The sequence below is a fragment of the Ranitomeya imitator genome, chromosome 6 (genome assembly GCF_032444005.1).
Source record: "Ranitomeya imitator isolate aRanImi1 chromosome 6, aRanImi1.pri, whole genome shotgun sequence".
Classification (NCBI taxonomy): domain Eukaryota; kingdom Metazoa; phylum Chordata; class Amphibia; order Anura; family Dendrobatidae; genus Ranitomeya; species Ranitomeya imitator.
The window spans coordinates 88,427,268-88,445,882 of NC_091287.1; the positions used below are offsets into that span (position 1 = coordinate 88,427,268).

The following is an 18,615-nucleotide window of genomic DNA, read 5'->3' on the forward strand; positions in this document are numbered from 1 at the left end:
GTGGGACATGCAGGGACCGCGCCAGGAGCGCCAGGAGCAGGTAAGTATGTCATTCACCTTTCCGCGGTCCACCGCCGCCTCGTCTTCCCGTCCTCTTGCAGTGACTGTTCAGGTCAGATGGCGCGATGACATATTAGTGTGCGCGCCACCCTCTGCTTGAACAGTCAGTGCAGAGAGACGGGACGCTGAGAAGCAGCAACGAGAGGTGAGTATGTCATTTTTTTTTTTATGTGCAGCAGCAGCATTACATGTGGCCCAATGCATGGCAAGAACTGCATGGAGCATTATATGGGGCATCTATGGGGCCATAATGAACTGTATGGAGCATTATATGGGGCCTATTTTGCATGGAGCATCTTGTGGGGCCATAAAGAACTGCATGGAGCATTATATGTGGCATATTTGTATATGGAGCATCTTATGGGGCCATAATGAACTGTATGGAGCATTATATGGGGCCTATTTTGTATGGAGCATCTTATGGGGCCATAATGAACTGTATGGAGCATTATATGGGGCTCTTGATTCAATATGGATATTCAAAAACACAACCTACTGATGCCTCAATTAAATTTACTTTTATTGGTATCTATTTTTATTTTTAACATTTACCCGTAGCTGCTGCATTTTCCACCCTAGGCTTATACTCGAGTCAATTAGTTTTCCCAGTTTTTTGTTGCAAAATTAGGGGGGTCGGCTTATACTCAGGTTGGCTTATACTCGGGTCAGCTTATACTCTAGTATATATGGTAACTTTTTTTCACAAAAAAATTTACTTCAGCTCCAATTTGTTTTATTTTCCCAAGGGTAAGAGAAGAAATTGGACCCCAAAAGTTGTTGTGCCATTTGTTCTGAGTATGCCGATACCCCACATGTGTGTTTGGAGAGCCCTTGATGTGCCTAAACATTAAAACCCCCCACAAGTGACACCATTTTGGAAAGTAGACCCCCTAAGGAACTTATCTAGATGTGCGGTGAGCACTTTAACCCACCAAGTTCTTCACAGAAGTTTATAATGCAGAGCGGTAAAAATAAAAAATCATATTTTTTCACAAAAGTTGTGACCCCAAAAGTTGTTGTGCCATTTGTTCTGAGTATGCCGATACCCCACATGTGTGGATAAACCACTATTTGGGCGCATGGCAGAGCTCGGAAGGGAAGGAGCGCTGTTTGACTTTTCAATGCAAAATTGACTCGAATTGAGATGGGACACCATGTTATGTTTGGAGAGCCCCTGATGGGCCTAAACATTGAAACCCCACACAAGTGACACCATTTTGGAAAGTAGACCCCCTAAGGAACTTATCTAGCTGTGTTTTGACAGCTTTGAACCCCTAAGTGTTTCAATACAGTTTATAATGCAGAGTCGTGAAAACAAAAATTATTTTTTTAGCCCCCAGTTTTGTATTTTCCCAAGGGTAACAAGAGAAATTGGACCCCAAAAGTTGTTGTCCAATTTGTCCTGAGTACGCTGATACCCCATATGTGGGGGGAACCACCGTTTAGGCGCATGGCAGAGCTCGGAAGGTAAGGAGAGCCATTTGGAATGCAGACTTAGATGGATTGGTCTGCAGGCGTCACGATGCATTTGCAAAGCCCCTGATGCACCTAAACAGTAGAAACCCCCCACAAGTGACACCATTTTGGAAACTAGACCCCCTAAAGAACTTATCTAGATGTGTTTTGACAGCTTTGAACCCCCAAGTGTTTCACTACAGTTTATAACGCAGAGTCGTGAAAATAAAAATTAATTTTTTCCCCAAAAAACTTTTTTTTAGCCCCCCAAATTTTTATTTTCCCAAGGGTAACAAGAGAAATTGGACCCCAAAAGTTGTTGTCCAATTTTTCCTGAGTATGCTGATACCCCATATGTTGGGGTAAACCCCTGTTTGGGCGCACGGGAGAGCGGGACCACTGTTTTACTTTTTCAACGCAGAATTGGCTGGAATTGAGATCGGACGCCATGTCGCGTTTGGAAAGTCCTGATGTGCCTAAACAGTGGAAACCCCCAATTCTAACTGAAACCCTAATCCAAACACACTCATAACCCTAATCCCAATCATAACCCTAACCACACCCCTAACCCTGACACACCCCTAACCCTAATCCCAACCGTAAATGTAATCCAAACCCTAACCCTAATACTAACCCTAGCCCTAACCCTAATGGGAAAATGGAAATAAATACATTTTTTTAATTTTTCCCTAACTAAGGGGGTTTGATTTACTTTTATAGCGGGATTTCTGACGAATTTTTATGATTGGCAGCCGTCACACACTAACAGACGCTTTTTATTACCGCATTTTGAGACCTATAATTTTTCCATATTTTTCCAATTTTTCCATATTTTGGTCCACAGAGTCATGTGAGGTCTTGTTTTTTGCGGGACGAGTTGATGTTTTTACTGGTAATATTTTCGGGCATGTGACATTTTTTGATCGCTTTTTATTCCGATTTTTGTGAGGCAGAACGACCAAAACCCAGCTAATCATGAATTTCTTTTTTTTTTTTGGGGGGGGGGGCGTTTATACCGTTTCGCGTTTGGTAAAATGGATAAAGCAGTTTTATTCTTTGGGTCAGTACGATTACAGCGATACCTCATTTACATCTTTTTTTATGTTTTGGCACTTTTTATACAATAAAAACTATTTTATAGAAAAAATAGTTAATTTTGCATCGGTTTATTCTGAGGACGGTAACTTTTTAATTTTTTCGCTGATGATGTTGTATGGCGGCTCGTTTTTTGCGGGACAAGATGATGTTTTCAGCGGTACCATGGTTATTTATATCCGTCTTTTCTATCGCGTGTTATTCCACTTTTTGTTCGGCGGTATGATAATAAAGCGTGTTCACTGAGAAGGGGTTAACTAGTGGGACAGTTTTATGGGTCGGGTCGTTACGGACACGGCGATGCTAAATATGTGTATTTTTATTGTTTCTTTTAATTAGATGAAGAAATGTATTTATGGGAACAATATATATATATTTTTTTTCTTTATTTAGGAATTATTTTTTTTTTTTACACATCTAAAAAAATATTTTTTTTTTAACTTTTTTACTTTGTCCCAGGGGGGCACATCACTGTGTAGTGACAGATCGCTGAGCTGACACTTTGCAGAGCACTGTGTCAGAGCAGCGATCTGGCGTGCCCTGCTCCTTGCTTACCAGCGCCTGCTCTGGACTCGGAAGTAGTCCCTGCAGGACCCGGAAGTAGCCCCGCGGCCATTTTGGATCCGGGGCCTGCAGGGAGGAGACGCTCGGTACAAGGTGAGCACATTGCCTTGTACCGATTCTCTCAGGGAAGCACGAAGGGAGTCCCCTCCCTGCGTGATGCTTCCCTATGCCCCCGGAACACTGCGGTCATGTTTGATCGCGGTGTGCCGGGGGTTAATGTGCCGGGAGCGGTCGTGACCGCTCTTGGCACATAGTGCCGGATGTCAGCTGCGATAGTCAGCTGACACCCGGCCGCGATCGGCCACGCTCCCCCCATGAGCGCGGCCGATCGCATATGACGCACTATCCCGTCACTGGGAATTAAGTCCCAGGTCACCTTGACAGGATAGTACGTCATATGGGATTAAGGGGTTAAGGTTTAAGATTTTTTTTTTGTTTGCTTTTTTTCATTTGAATGGGCCACACAGGGATAGTTAGGATAATGTGTTGAGGCGGTAGGCCAGTCTGAACAAATGCGTCTTTAGGTCACGCTTAAAACTGTGGGGATTGGGGATTAATCTTATTAACCTGGTTAGTGCATTCCAAAGAATTGGCGAAGCACGTGAAAAGTCTTGGAGATGGGAGTGGGAGGTTCTGTTTATTGAGGATGTTAACCTCAGGTCATTAGCAGAACGGAGAGCATGGGTAGGGTGGTAGACTGAGACCAGGAAGGAGATGTAGGGTGGTGCTGAGTCATGGAGTGCTTTGTGGATGAGGGTAATAAGTTTTGTACTGGATTCTTGAGTGGATGGGTAACCAGTGTAATGACTGGCACAGGGTAGAGGCATCGGTGTAACGGTTGGTGAGGAATATAATCCTGGCAGCAGCAATCAGGACAGATTGGAGTGGGGAGAGTTTGGTAAGAGGGAGGCCAATTAAGAGAGAGTTACAATAGTCCAGATGAGAATGAATGAGTGAAACACTAAGCATTTTTGCAGTGTCGAAAGAAAAGTTCAAATTCTAGAAATGTTTTTGAGATGCAGATAAGAAGAGCGAGCCAATGATCGGATATGGGGGGTAAAGGAAAGCTCGGAATCAAGTATGACCCCAAGGCAGCGGGCATGTTGCTTGGGAGTAATAGTGGAACCACACACGGAGATGGCAATGTCAGGCAAAGGTAGGTTAGTAGAGGGAAAGAACACGAGAAGTTCAGTTTTTGACAGGTTCAGTTTCAGATAGAGGGAGGACAAGATGTTAGAGACAGCGGTAAGACAATCACTTGCGTTTTCTAAAAAGGCAGGTGTTATATCAGGAGCAGAAGTGTATAATTGGGTGTCATCAGCATAGAGATGGTACTGGAAACCAAATTTACTGATTGTTTGTCCAATAGGGGCAGTATACAAAGAGAAGAGGAGGGGGCCTAGGACTGATCCTTGAGGAACCCCAATAGTAAGAGGAAGGTGAGAGGAGGAGGAACCAGCAAAAGATACAGTGAAGGAGCGGTCAGAGAGATAGGAGGAGAACCAGGAGAGAACGGTGTCCTTGAGGCCGATGGAGCGGAGCATAGTGAGGAGGAGCTGATGATCCACAGTATTGAATGCTGCGTAGAGATCCAAGAGAATTAGCATGGAGTAGTGACCATTAGATTTAGCTGTTAGTAGATCATTAGAGACTTTAGTGAGGGCAGTTTCAGTAGAGTGTAAAGAGCGGAAATCAGATTGAAGAGGGTCGAGAAGAGAGTTATCTGAGAGATAGTGAATAAGATGGGAGTGGACCAGGCGTTCGAGGAGTTTAGAGATGAAGGGAAGATTAGAGACAGGTCCATAATTAGTGGCACAGTTTTGATCGAGGGATGGTTTTTTAAGTAACGGATGTATGATGGCATGCTTAAATGAGGAGGGAAAAATACCGGAAGAGAGAGAAAGCTTGAATATTTTTGTTAGGTGAGAGGTGACAGCCGGGGAAAGGGACTGGAGGAGAAGTGACAGAATGGGGTCACTGGTGCAAGTGGTCGGGCGAAAAGATGCAAGGAGCCTGATTACTTCTTCTTCTGTAACTGGTTCAAGTGGGTTTGTTTGGCGAGGTGAAGGGCAGAGTTATGGGTCGTTAACAAACTTGAAGTGTATGTAAGTAAGTGTATGTAAAAGAAGCAGATTTTAAGGACAGATTTATTGTCCTATTAACCAAAACAAAATATAAATTTGGCTAATTCAGTGACCAGAGAATACAGCGGCGGACTCAAATATGAATCTACTGTAGTGTTTTTATGAGAGGGGTGTTTCCGTCTTCACTATATTAAAGGTCACACAAGCCAATAAAGAACACGTATGTAACGTTACCTTTGGTCTGGTCTAAGCCTGGTGTCAGTAGAAGGTAGCAGCGGCTTTGTCTTTGGTTCTAATTCATTTAACCGTAGTGCAAACTTTGTAAACCCATAGTACAACTCATATTCCTTGGGCATTGGGTCTGAAAAAGAGGAAAAAAACAGCAGATACTGTTTAAGTATACAACTAAACCACAAATATCACTAAAGAAAAAAGACAACTACAAATCTAAAACCGCATAATTACGTGTATAGAAAGGAGGAACGTGTAGGTCAGTCAGGACTGTCATCTTTCACCAGGAAAGAAGTGTCGTTATCGCATGTCACTAAGCCTTTAGATCAGGGTTCTTAAACTCAACTGGGTATAATGGGCCGCATATGGAAAAAATTGAATTTGGGGGCCCGCATTCTTTAAAGGACAAAGTGACATTTTTAGTGATATCATCTTTTTCTATACACCTTTTGAATATATTTTCCTTTTCTTTTTTTTTTTTTTTTTTTTTTTTTTAAGAGCTTGGGTCGTAATGGATGTGGTGATAACAAATGTGCACTCACTGTAGTTATGCTCCAATATCCAGTATTTTGCAGTGTAACTGTAGGTACAATGTTGATTATGATGAGACTCATTGGCCAAAATGAAAACTGGAAGATTTTTTTTTTATATCTAGATATTTATATGGAAAAAATCATCAAGAATCTGTGAAAAAAACCTTTAACATGCATTTTTTTTAAACAATAAGTCATTTTCTGACAATACATTGCCTTTAGGACACTTCTATCGACTTACTAGTCCGCCAGATGCAGATTGGTGAAGAAGGTGACCCGTAGAACAGGCTCTCATGCCATTTCCCAAAGAGCCGATATACAACTTTACCGTTCCTGTCCGTCACCGATCCTTCAATTTCATGGACATTTGGATTCCAATACTTTGCCTACAGGTGAACATAAAGTGCCTTTTTATTTGACAAACTTAAAAATACAATAAACAGTGTAGCTGCCACATACTAAAACACCTGTGTGACCAATATATGTGTAAAACCAAGAGAATCGGTAATTTAGTGCCAAAGATGTTTAGTAGATTTTAGGATAGCGCAAGCTCAGCAAACCCAATTTTTTGGTCCATATACTTTGGCCATGTGATGTATGTGAACAACTTCTGCTAGAAGGTAATTATACCCATCTACGGCACAACTGACAAGAACTCATTATGTACCATTATCCAGTATGCCAGGACCCACGTTGCAGCAACTTACCTTTACAAATGTGACTTTGCAGTGACAGTTGTTGTTTTTGGTGTTCTTGATTATGATTTCTCCATAATGTTCTATCCACCTCTGACCACTGAGAATGTTGTGAATACAGGAGGTCACCTTGTTCCACTCATAATGGTCCCCGTATCTTGAATTACAGGAAATATAAGTCAAAAGGGGTTTTTGCCTCTTGTGTATGTATGGTATATACAGAATATATGCCAAAATTGTATAGTAGATGTGGGTCTACCAATGGGGCCGCATCTTTTTCAAGAACAGGGCTCTGATGTGAACCCCTGAGCAGAAAGGTTATTGAAATTCCCATTTATTTCATGGGAATTCTGACCATCTCTCCACTGACTGCAGCATTCGGTGCGACCTTGATCCAGAAATAGATGTGGGTCTACACCTAACTGTACATTTATGGCATATTCTGTGGGAATACCACTGTACATATTTAAAAGACATTAGGTTTTTATTCATTCATTACGGCTTTCACGTTAGAATTCTGGCATAAAACTTGGAAAAGTTGCAAACTTTATGCACAACTTGGAGTTGAGCCTACCTTTTGCAATTTTTGGTGTTTTCACGCCAGTTTCTCCTAACTTTGACAAAACGGGTGGAGCTGAAGCGGGACGGGGTGCGGCAAAGGCGGTAGGTTTCGGCTGGTCTAATTCATGACAAGCTGTGATATTCCCTACGCCACAAAGCTTACTCTAGTCAGGTACTGGAGTGACATTTCTGGTGTAGCGCATACAAGTCATTTGTTAGACGCACCAGATTCATCAAAAAGAGTGCACCTCTTCATGAATCAAGAGCATCTGACTCCAGTATGCTTTCTCATCTAGACCTTGCTATCTTCCCCATGGATTTTCTCCCCCCACTCCAGAAACATTGACTTTCTATGTAATTATTCTAATGATATGCACACACCAGTAAGGCATCTTAGCACATTATTCACAAATGCATGTAAGTATATACTTTTCTTTTGCCCTGTTTTTCCATCAATAGTGGTAACTATTCAGTTAAAAAAGCAATTCTTAGGAAATATTACTAGATCTATCTAGTATTAAATCAATGTTTTATTGCAACTTGTACAAAACATATACAATTCCTGCTTATTATGCAGTAATATAACTTTCTATATTATTTCTCTACTAGTTGAAGAGCCCGGCGTTGCCTGGGCATAGTAAATATCTGTGGTTAGTTATAGCACCTCACTTCTCTTATTTTCCCTTCACGCCTCTCATTTTCCCCCTCACATCCCTCATTTTCCCCCTCACTCCTCTCATTGCCCCCTAACACTTGTCATTTCGACCTCACATCTGTCATTTTTTGATCACTCCACTATTTTCCCTCACTCCTCTCATTTTGCACTCACACCTTTTCATTGTCACCTCACACCCCTCATTTTCACCTCAGTATAAACATGTTTGTCATCTCTCTTATATATAGTATATACCTGTATGTCATCTCCTGTATATAGTATATACCTGTATGTCATCTCCCCTGTATATAGTATATACCTGCTGTATGTCATCTCCTCCTGTATATTGTATAAACCTATGTGTTGTGTCATCTCCTCCTGTATATATATATATATATATATATATATGTATATATATATATATATACACATATACCTGTATGTCATCTCCCCTGTAAATAGTATATACCTGCTGTATGTTATCTCCTCCTGTATATTGTATATACCTATGTGTCATCTCTTCCTGTATATAGTATATACCTGTGTCATCTCCCCTGTATATAGTATGTACCTGTATGTCATCTCTTCTGTATATACTATATACCTGTGTCATCTCCTCCTGTATATAGTATATACCTGTGTGTCATCTCCCCTGTATATAGTATATACCTGTGTGTCATCTCCTCCTGTATATAGTATATACCTGTGTGTCATCTCCTCCTGTATATAGTATATACCTGTGTGTCATCTCCTACTGTATATAGTATATATCTATGTCTCATCTCCCCTGTATAAAGTATATACCTGTGTGTCATCTCCCCTGCATATAGTATATACCTGTGTGTCATCTCCTCCTGTATATAGTATATACCTGTGTCATCTCCCCTGTATATAGTATATATCTGTATGTCATCTCCTCCTGTATATAGTATATACCTGTGTCGTCTCCTCCTGTATATAGTATATATCTGTGTGTCATCTCCCCTGTATGTAGTATATACCTGTGTGTCATCTCCTCCTGTATTAGACCGCGTTCACACGTTATTTGCTCAGTATTTTTACTTCAGTATTTGTAAGCTAAATTGGCAGCCTGATAAATCCCCAGCCAACAGGAAGCCCTCCCCCTGGCAGTATATATTAGCTCACACATACACATAATAGACAGGTCATGTGACTGACAGCTGCCGTATTTCCTACAGTTAGGTCCATATATATTTGGACAGAGACAACATTTTTCTAATTTTGGTTATAGACATTAACACAATGAATTTTGAACAAAACAATTCCAGTGCAGTTGAAGTTCAGACTTTCAGCTTTCATTTGAGGGTATCCACATTAATATTGGATGAAGGGTTTAGGAGTTTCAGCTCCTTAACATGTGCCACCCTGTTTTTAAAGGAACCAAAAGTAATTGGACAGATTCAATAATTTTAAATAAAATGTTCATTTTTAGTACTTGGTTGAAAACCCTTTGTTGGCAATGACTGCCTGAAGTCTTGAACTCATGGACATCACCAGACGCTGTGTTTCCTCCTTTTTAATGCTCTGCCAGGCCTTCACTATGGTGGTTTTCAGTTGCTGTTTGTTTGTGGGCCTTTCTGTCTGAAGTTTAGTCTTTAACAAGTGAAATGCATGCTCAATTGGGTTGAGATCAGGTGACTGACTTGGCCATTCAAGAATATTCTACTTCTTTGCTTTAATAAACTCCTGGGTTGCTTTGGCTTTATGTTTTGGGTCATTGTCCATCTGTAGTATGAAACGACGACCAATCAGTTTGGCTGCATTTGGCTGGATCTGAGCACACAGTATGGCGGCTCTGAATACCTCAGAATTCATTCGGCTGCTTCTGTCCTGTGTCACATCATCAATAAACACTAGTGACCCAGGGCCACTGGCAGCCATGCATGCCCAAGCCATCACACTGCCTCCGCCGGGTTTTACAGATGATGTGGTATGCCTTGGATCATGAGCTGTACCACGCCTTCGCCATACTTTTCTCTTTCCATCATTCTGGTAGAGGTTGAGCTTGGTTTCATCTGTCCAAAGAATGTTCTTCCAGAACTGTGCTGGCTTTTTTAGATGTTTTTTAGCAAAGTCCAGTCTAGCCTTTTTATTCTTGATGCTTATGAGTGGCTGCACCGTGCAGTGAACCCTCTGTATTTACTTTCCTGCAGTCTTCTCTTTATGGTAGATTTGGATATTGATACGCCGACCTCCTGGAGAGTGTTGGTCACTTGGTTGGCTGTTGTGAAGGGGTTTCTCTTCACCATGGAGATTATTCTGCAATCATCCACCACTGTTGTCTTCTGTGGGCGCCCAGGTCTTTTTGCATTGATGAGTTCACCAGCGTTTTCTTTCTTTCTCAGGATGTACCAAACTGTAGATTTTGCCACTCCTAATATTGTAGCAATTTCTCGGAAGGGTTTTTTTCTGTTTTCACAGCGTAAGGATGGCTTGTTTCACCTGCATGAAGAGCTCCTTTGACCGCTTGTTTACTTCACAGCAAAACCTTCCAAATGCAGCACCACACCTGAAATGAACTCCAGGCCTTTTATCTGCTTAATTGCGAATGACATAACAAAGGGATCGCCCACACCTGTCCATGAAATAGCCTTGGAGTCAATTGTCCAATTACTTTTGGTCCCTTTAAAAACAGGGTGGCACATGTTAAGGAGCTGAAACTCCTAAACCCTTCATCCAATTTTAATGTAGATACCCTCAAATGAAAGCTGAAAGTCTGTACTTCAACTGCATCTGAATTGTTTTGTTTAAAATTCATTGTGGTAATGTCTATAACCAAAATTAGAAAAATGTTGTCTCTGTCCAAATATATATGGACCTAACTGTATATGGTACATTTGTTGCTCTTGTAGTTTGTCTGCTTATTAATCAGATTTTTATTTTTGAAGGATAATACCAGACTTGTGTGTGTTTTAGGGCGAGTTTCATGTGTCAAGTTGTGTGTGTTGAGTTGCATGTGGCGACATGCATGTAGCGACTTTTGTGAGATGAGTTTTGTGTGGCGACATGCGTGTAGCAACATTTTGTGTGTCGAGTTGCATGTGACAGGTTAGTGTAGCAAGTTGTGTGCAGCAAGTTTTGCGCATGGCGAGTTTTGTGCGTGGCGAGTTTTATGTGTGGTGCGTTTTGAGTGTGTGCAAGCTTTGTGTGAGGCAACTTTTGCATGTGTTGCAACTTTTGTCCATGTGGCAATTTTTCCGCGTGTGCAAGTTTTGCGTGTGGCGAGTTTTGCACGTGTGGCGAGTTTTGCGTGTGGCGAGTTTTGCATGTGGCGAGTTTTGCGTGTGGCGAGTTTTGTGTTTCGACTTTTATGTGGCGAGGTTGGTGTATGTGTGGTGAAATGTGCACTGAGGGTGGTATATGCGTTGAAGCACGTGGTAGTGTGTGGCGCATTTTGTGTGTGTGTTCATATCCCCGCGTGTGGTGAGTATCCCATGTCGGGGCCCCACCTTAGCAGCTGTACGGTATATACTCTTTGGCGCCATCGCTCTCACTCTTTAAGTCCCCCTTGTTCACATCTGGCAGCTGTCAATTTGCCTCCAACACTTTTCCTTTCACTTTTTCCCCATTATGTAGATAGGGGCAAAATTGTTTGGTGAATTGGAACGCGCGGGGTTAACATTTCGCCTCACAAGGTAGCCTATGACGCTCTCGGGGTCCAGACGTGTGACTGTGCAAAATTTTGTGGCTGTAGCTGCGACGGTGCAGATGCCAATCCCGGACATACACACACACACACATTCAGCTTTATATATTAGATGTGACAGAGACTTGCCTTGGTAGAATCAAATGTGTTGTCCCAACTGGGACAATTTCCATAGATTTACCCCAAAATTTATTTTTCCATCGTATATCTAAAATATAAAAGAAAAATGTATTTGATAGAGAACGGGAAAAATAGATGAATATAATTATTTTTCATGCAGACAGAATTCAATGTATGAAGACGTTTTAGACATTACTTTAGATCATTTCCCAACACAGTTCCTTATAATAAGATGTACATTTACAAGAAAACCATGGTCTACCTAGAATAAATATATTTATTATCATGTACTCGGGATCTGTTCACAGTTTATGAATATTGTCCATTCTAGGCAACCGTACCACTAGAGGGCAGAGTAAACCGCGTATAACGAGTCTTCATTGTAACAACCCGCTACCGGTATAGATTTTACTTTAACAGAATGCAGAATTAGAAAAGTTCACATATAAAGTAAAACGTTGTATACACTACAAACAAAATAATGGCGCTAATATTATTTAATATAATTATTCATAAATTGTGCTTTACTCACCCTCACCCATCCAGCATTGAGGCCTGGTCGCTGCTCCCAATGTCTTTTCTTGCTTCCAGTGCAGCAAGTAATGGAGCTCAGTGACTCTGTCAGAGTTGACTACTCAAGCTGCTGAACTCACTGATTGGCAGCAGCGCTGTCAACATAACATCAGCACCGCTGTCAATAAACAATCAATGAGCTCAGCGGATAATGGAGTCGTCTTGGGCAGAGAGGCTGAGCTCCGTTGCTAGCTGCTGCACAGTTGGCATGATGTCACCACTGCAAACAATAAAAGACCCTGGGACAGGGCTCTGGAGTCGGTAAGCCAAACTTCCGACTCAGACGCCTCAATTTCCATGACTCTGACTCCACCAAAATGGGTTCCGACTTAGACTCCGACTCCACAGCCCTAAAAGGCCTGTGGAGTCTGTAACCCAAACCTCCGACTCCTCAAATTCCACGACACAGACTCCGACTCCAACAAAATGGGTTCCGAGTCCACAGCCCTGCCCTGGGAGCAGTAGCGATGACGGCGCTGGACTGGGGAGGGTGTGCACAAGACAGTTTGTTTGTTTTTTTAATAAACTGCAGCCAGGGGAAAGGGGTTTTTCAAAACCAGAAAGCCTCATTAACACAGTGTTTCTTATCTTTCCTATCTACTTTAATATTGTTAATATCTGGTCTGTTCCTTGGAGAAAGGATAAAGAATAACTGTAAAATACCAAACTTTACAAAAAAACAGCAATTCTTTGTTTTCCTTTGTCTTCGCGTCCTGGGGAGACAAGGACCGAGGTGTAGAGAGGGCAGAGAATTTGGTATAAAAGTGAGTTATGCCGGGCGCATGGTTTCTAAATAGGGCATAGTGGAAAACAAAACTTTTCCAGTGAAGCTCAGCCTCTTTTCCAGATACCAACATCCATAAAGTTCAGATATGTGATGGAGGCTCGGTAGAAGAGCCCCGCCACAGATATCTAGAGATCTCATGTGAAGAATATATTGTGCAGCGCATTTATTCCCGTCAAAGTGAGAAACACCAAGATGGACTCCAGACAGCCCGACTATAGGTCAGTGTGGTCCGTTGGGACCTTCTGTTGTCCGTCATGTCAACATAACCAAAGGGTAGAAAGAAGTAACTAGGAATGTATTTGAAATCCAAGTATCGATCCTTGTTGTGGAGGCGTTGCATATGATAGAGGGACACAATGTTCTCGGCTGGAGGACATATACTATCTGGTAAATGTACAGATGAAGATTGAGTAATGTATTCCTATAATACACTGCTATTGTATCTCGCTGCTAATGTGTATACAAAATCCCATTTACAATCATCATTTGCTCATAAAATCCCATTTGGAGTCGTCATTTCCAAACACATTAGACAGTATACGCCATTTCGAGAGCATCCGGCATCCCAAGATGATACCTGACCCATTAAAAGCTGCCAGTAATATCAGCCAAACATGACATATCGCTGTAATTTACAACAGCAATTTATCTTGTCTCAACATGTTCTGTTTAGCCATAGGAAAGATGAATCCAGAACTGCTGTGTATTCAGATGACTAAAGTCTACTGTTTCTATTATTGGTCACATTTTACCTGTGGTTTATTTTGGCAACAGAGGTCAGAAAAGCCATTTGGTGAATGTGAATAATAGAGAAGGAATGATGTTTTACAGCATTGAAGCTTCCACCCTGTGCGGATGTTCTACCAAACCTATACAATCTTTTTTCCGCTGTCTTTTCCCTTCAATGCCATGTGGCTAAAGGGATGAAAAAAATGGAAGGAACAAAGTTGCTAAAAGCTAAGAGGGTACTGCTGACTTATATAAAGTGGTGGAATATTTCAAGAACAGTTTTCACAGTTTTTTGTATTTACATTTTAGAGGGGTTGTCCATTATTTTGATATTGATGGCCTATACAGAGGAGTCGGCCTACAGAGCTAGTACACTATGGCTCAATACACTGTGTAGTGGCTGTTCTAGGGTACTGCAGCTCAGCTCCTACAAAAGGTGTTTGAATTTTTGTGAACCCTTCAGAATTATCCATATTTTTGCAGAAATTCGACCTAAAACTATAAAAGACCCCTTAGTGACAGAGCCAAATTTTTGAAATCTGACCAGTGTCACTTTATGTGGTAATAACTCTGCAATGCTTCAGCAAATCCCAGTGATTTTGAGAATGTTTTTTCGTGACACATTATACTTTATGATAATGGCAAATTTAGGTCGATATGTTTTGTGTTTATTTATAAAAAATATCAAAAATTTGCGAAAAATGTTAAAAAAATTAGCAATTTTCAAACTTTGAACGATTATCCCTTTAATCACGATGGCCATACCACAGCAAACCATTAATAAATAACATTTCATTCATGTCTGCTTTACATCAGCACCATTTGTAAAATGTAATTATATTTTGTTAGCATTTTAGGAGGATTAAAAATGTAGCAGCGATTTTTAATTTTTTCAAGGAAATTTACAAAATTTATTTTTTTTAGGAACTTATCCATATTTGAAGTGCCCTTAGGGGTCTCATATATTGGGAAACCCCCAAACGTGAAACCATTTTAAAAACAGCACCCCCAGACATATTGAAAACTGCAGTCAGGTAGTTTATTAACCCTTCAGGTGCTTTACAGGAATTAATGCAAAGTGGCATGATAGGAATGAAAATGTGCATTTTTACCACCTAAATGTCTCTAACTTCTGAACAGATTACTACAGCCATCAGACTCTAAGGCCGCGATTTGGTCATGAATTGCCAGCGCAAACATCAGGACCACACAATCATGATCTGAGGGCACCAATTTGTTTAAATAGGAAGCCTCCACACTCTGTTAACCATTTACAATGATGTACTCACTATTGACAGCAGCATCTAAGGGGTTAAACAGAGTTGAACGGTGCAAACACTGATCGTGGCTGATGCAGCAAGTTGTCAGCTATATTATATAGGACGAAAAATGGAGTAATTGTCCATAAAAAGTCAAGTTTATTGAAAATACATAAATAATCCAAAATATCAACAACACAATAAATACTTGTACACCAACAAGGTATTAAAGACAAAAGAAATGGCTATGGTAGCACAGATAGAAAGCAACGTGGAGTAAAACTGGTGCCAATTGTCATTTTCATAAAGTGCATAGTGCTACAATTTCACTAAGGGGAGAGGAGGCAGGGTATATCTGATCTAGAGAAAATGAATTAAGTCCGTGTGGACGGGTCACGGAGCCCTGTACACAGGCTCCCACCACTAAACAGTATCCTGAACGGTCATATAGGGACCCTGGATCCTTACCCCACAGAGATGGCACACAGGAGAACACCACGCTGTAGCCCCAACGCGCGTTTCGCGTTAGCTTCGTCAGGGCCGCCCCCTGACGAAGCTAACGCGAAACGCGCGTTGGGGCTACAGCGTGGTGTTCTCCTGTGTGCCATCTCTGTGGGGTAAGGATCCAGGGTCCCTATATGACCGTTCAGGATACTGTTTAGTGGTGGGAGCCTGTGTACAGGGCTCCGTGACCCGTCCACACGGACTTAATTCATTTTCTCTAGATCAGATATACCCTGCCTCCTCTCCCCTTAGTGAAATTGTAGCACTATGCACTTTATGAAAATGACAATTGGCACCAGTTTTACTCCACGTTGCTTTCTATCTGTGCTACCATAGCCATTTCTTTTGTCTTTAATACCTTGTTGGTGTACAAGTATTTATTGTGTTGTTGATATTTTGGATTATTTATGTATTTTCAATAAACTTGACTTTTTATGGACAATTACTCCATTTTTCGTCCTATATAATGCAGTATTGGGAGTGTCCTATATGTAATTAATAGTGTTACTCTTCTGAATTGGGCTCCCCTACTTATGGTTGTGAGCATGATGGAGAAGTTTCACATGACTTTTTTCAGTTTGGGCTTGTTATATATTAAGTTGTCAGCTATAGTGGACAGCCACCAGCTCCTGGACTGTCACCTGTATGGGGAGGCTATTCTATTATATCTCAGGTCAGTTAAAAGACGTATTGGCTGTCATTAAGGGGTTAAATAAACCAAATCAAACAAATGAGTGAAAAATATTTGACTGTCATTTTCTTTTGAGGAAAATGATTCAATATCACATCTGAGTGGCAAAAGTACCATATAAATTCGAGTAGAAGCCGAGATTTTCAGCCCACTTTTTTGGGCTGAAAGTCCCCCTCTCGGCTTATACTCGAGTCATACCCAGGGGTCGGCAGGGGAGGGGGAGTGGAGCTGTGTAATAATACTCACCTGCTCCTGGCGCGGTCCCTGCACGTCTTTTCCCCGGCGCCGGCAGCTTCTTCCTGTAGAGAGCAGTCACATGGTACCGCTCATTACAGTAATGAATATGGACCCGACTCCCATAGGGGTGGAGCCGCATATTCATTACTGCAATGAGCGGTACCATGTGACCGCTCACTACAGGAAGAAACTGCCGGGGAACAGACGTGCAGCGACGGCGCCAGGAGCAGGTGAGTATGACGGGGGCAGTGCGTGATATTCACCTGCTCCTCGTTCCACCATCGGCGCCGCTGCGTCTTCTGCGTCCTCTGCAGTGACACTCAGGTCAGAGGGCGCGGTGACGCGATTAGTGTGCGCTGCCCTCTGTGTGAACAGTCAGTGCAGACTGAGGACAGGAAGACAGCGGCGGTCGGTGGTGGAACGCGGAGCAGGTGAATATAGCAAGTGCCTGAGGACTGAGGTATGTGATTTTTTTAATTTTTTTAATTGCAGCAACAGCATATGGGGCAAATATCTGTATGGAGTATCTTATGGGGCCATGTGCAGCATTATATGGGGCAAATATCTGTATGGAGCATCTTATGGGGCCAAGTGCAGCATTATATGGGGCAGATATCTGTATGGGGCCATGTGCAGCATTATATGGGGCAGATATCTGTATGGAGCATCTTATGGGGCCATGTGCAGCATTATATGGGGCAGATATCTGTATGGGGCCATGTGCAGCATTATATGGGGCAAATATCTCTATGAAGCATCTTATGGGGTCATAATCCACATTTGTGGAGCATTATATGGGGCAAATGTCTGTATGGAGTATCTTATAGGGACAATCAGCATTTGTGCAGCATTGTATGGGGAAAATGTCTGTATGGAGCATCTTATGGGGTCATAATCAACATTTGTGCAGCATTATATGGGGCATATTTTAATATGGGGCCCATCATAAACTGTATGGAGCATTATATGGGGCGTATTTTGTATGGAACATCTTATCAGGCTCCTGATTCAATATGGATATTCAAAAACACTTAACCTACTGATGTCTCAATTAATTTTACTTTTATTGGCATCTATTTTTATTTTTGACATTTACCGGTAGCTGCTGCATTTTTCACCCTAGGCTTATACTCAAGTCATTAAGTTTTCTCAGTTTTTTGTGGCAAAATTAGGGGGGTCAGCTTATACTTGGGTCGGCTTATACTCGAGTATATACGGTATGTGAACCCTTGCATCCAATATCAGATGTGACTCCTTTATACAAAAATTTCTACGGTACATTTAAATATTTCCAGTAATTGTGAATTAGTCCCAAAAAAGCCCAAACCAAGTTACTACCACCATTGTGTTTCAGATATGGTATGAGAGGTTTATGCAGCTATACAGTGTTTCTTTCAACATACAAAACACTTCACATTTAAACCAAAAAGTTCTATTTTTGTCTCATCTTTCCAAAAAGCACTGTTCCAATTGCCTTCTAGTTGGTCCATGTGATCTTTAGCAAACTGCAGGTTGGCAGTTTTTAGGAGAGCAGTGACTTCCTCCTTGCAATCCTGCCATGCATACAAATGTTGTTTAGTGTCCTCCGGTTGGTGGACTCATTAACATTAGCTAATGTGAGACAGGCCTTTAATTGCTTCGAGGTTACCTTGGGTGTCTTTGTGATCTTGTGAACTATTACACGCCTTGCTCTTGGAGTGATCTTTATTGGTTGATCAGTCATGGGGAGAATAATAATAGTCTCACATTTACTCCATTTGTACACTGACTGTGGATTGGTGGAGTCAACAGGCAATCCCTGCATGTGTTGCAGCTGTGGAACACGGTGAGTGGACCATAGTATTCGAGCACACCGAAGATACCCTATTAGCACACTCGCATGCTTGGGTAACACCTTATCGGCGCACACTCACTCATCACTAATCCCTAACAATCTTATATTGATGACCTATCCCAAGGATGTCGGTGAGGTGTGAGTGAATGAAATGGACAGAACTTTATCTGGAACTAAGGCCCCGATCCATCAAGACTGGCATTGGTATTGACAAGGACGTGCCAAGGCATGCATGCCTGAAAATGAATCAGGCATGTCTTAAAAGTGGTATTTGCCTGATC

At 41.7% G+C, this 18,615-nt stretch overlaps 1 protein-coding gene across 2 annotated transcripts in view; it reads right to left on the minus strand.

Annotated features, from left to right (window-relative positions):
- OSBPL3 (oxysterol binding protein like 3) overlaps nt 1–18,615 on the minus strand; it is a 210,007-nt gene that overhangs the window by 15,811 nt on the left and 175,581 nt on the right. For both annotated transcript variants that reach the window (XM_069729873.1, XM_069729874.1), the window contains 4 exons: nt 11,730–11,808; nt 6,730–6,874; nt 6,264–6,408; nt 5,493–5,619 (listed from right to left, as the gene is read on the minus strand). In XM_069729873.1, coding sequence (XP_069585974.1) covers nt 5,493–5,619; nt 6,264–6,408; nt 6,730–6,874; nt 11,730–11,808 — 496 coding nt within the window. The remainder of the gene's footprint in view (nt 1–5,492; nt 5,620–6,263; nt 6,409–6,729; nt 6,875–11,729; nt 11,809–18,615) is intronic.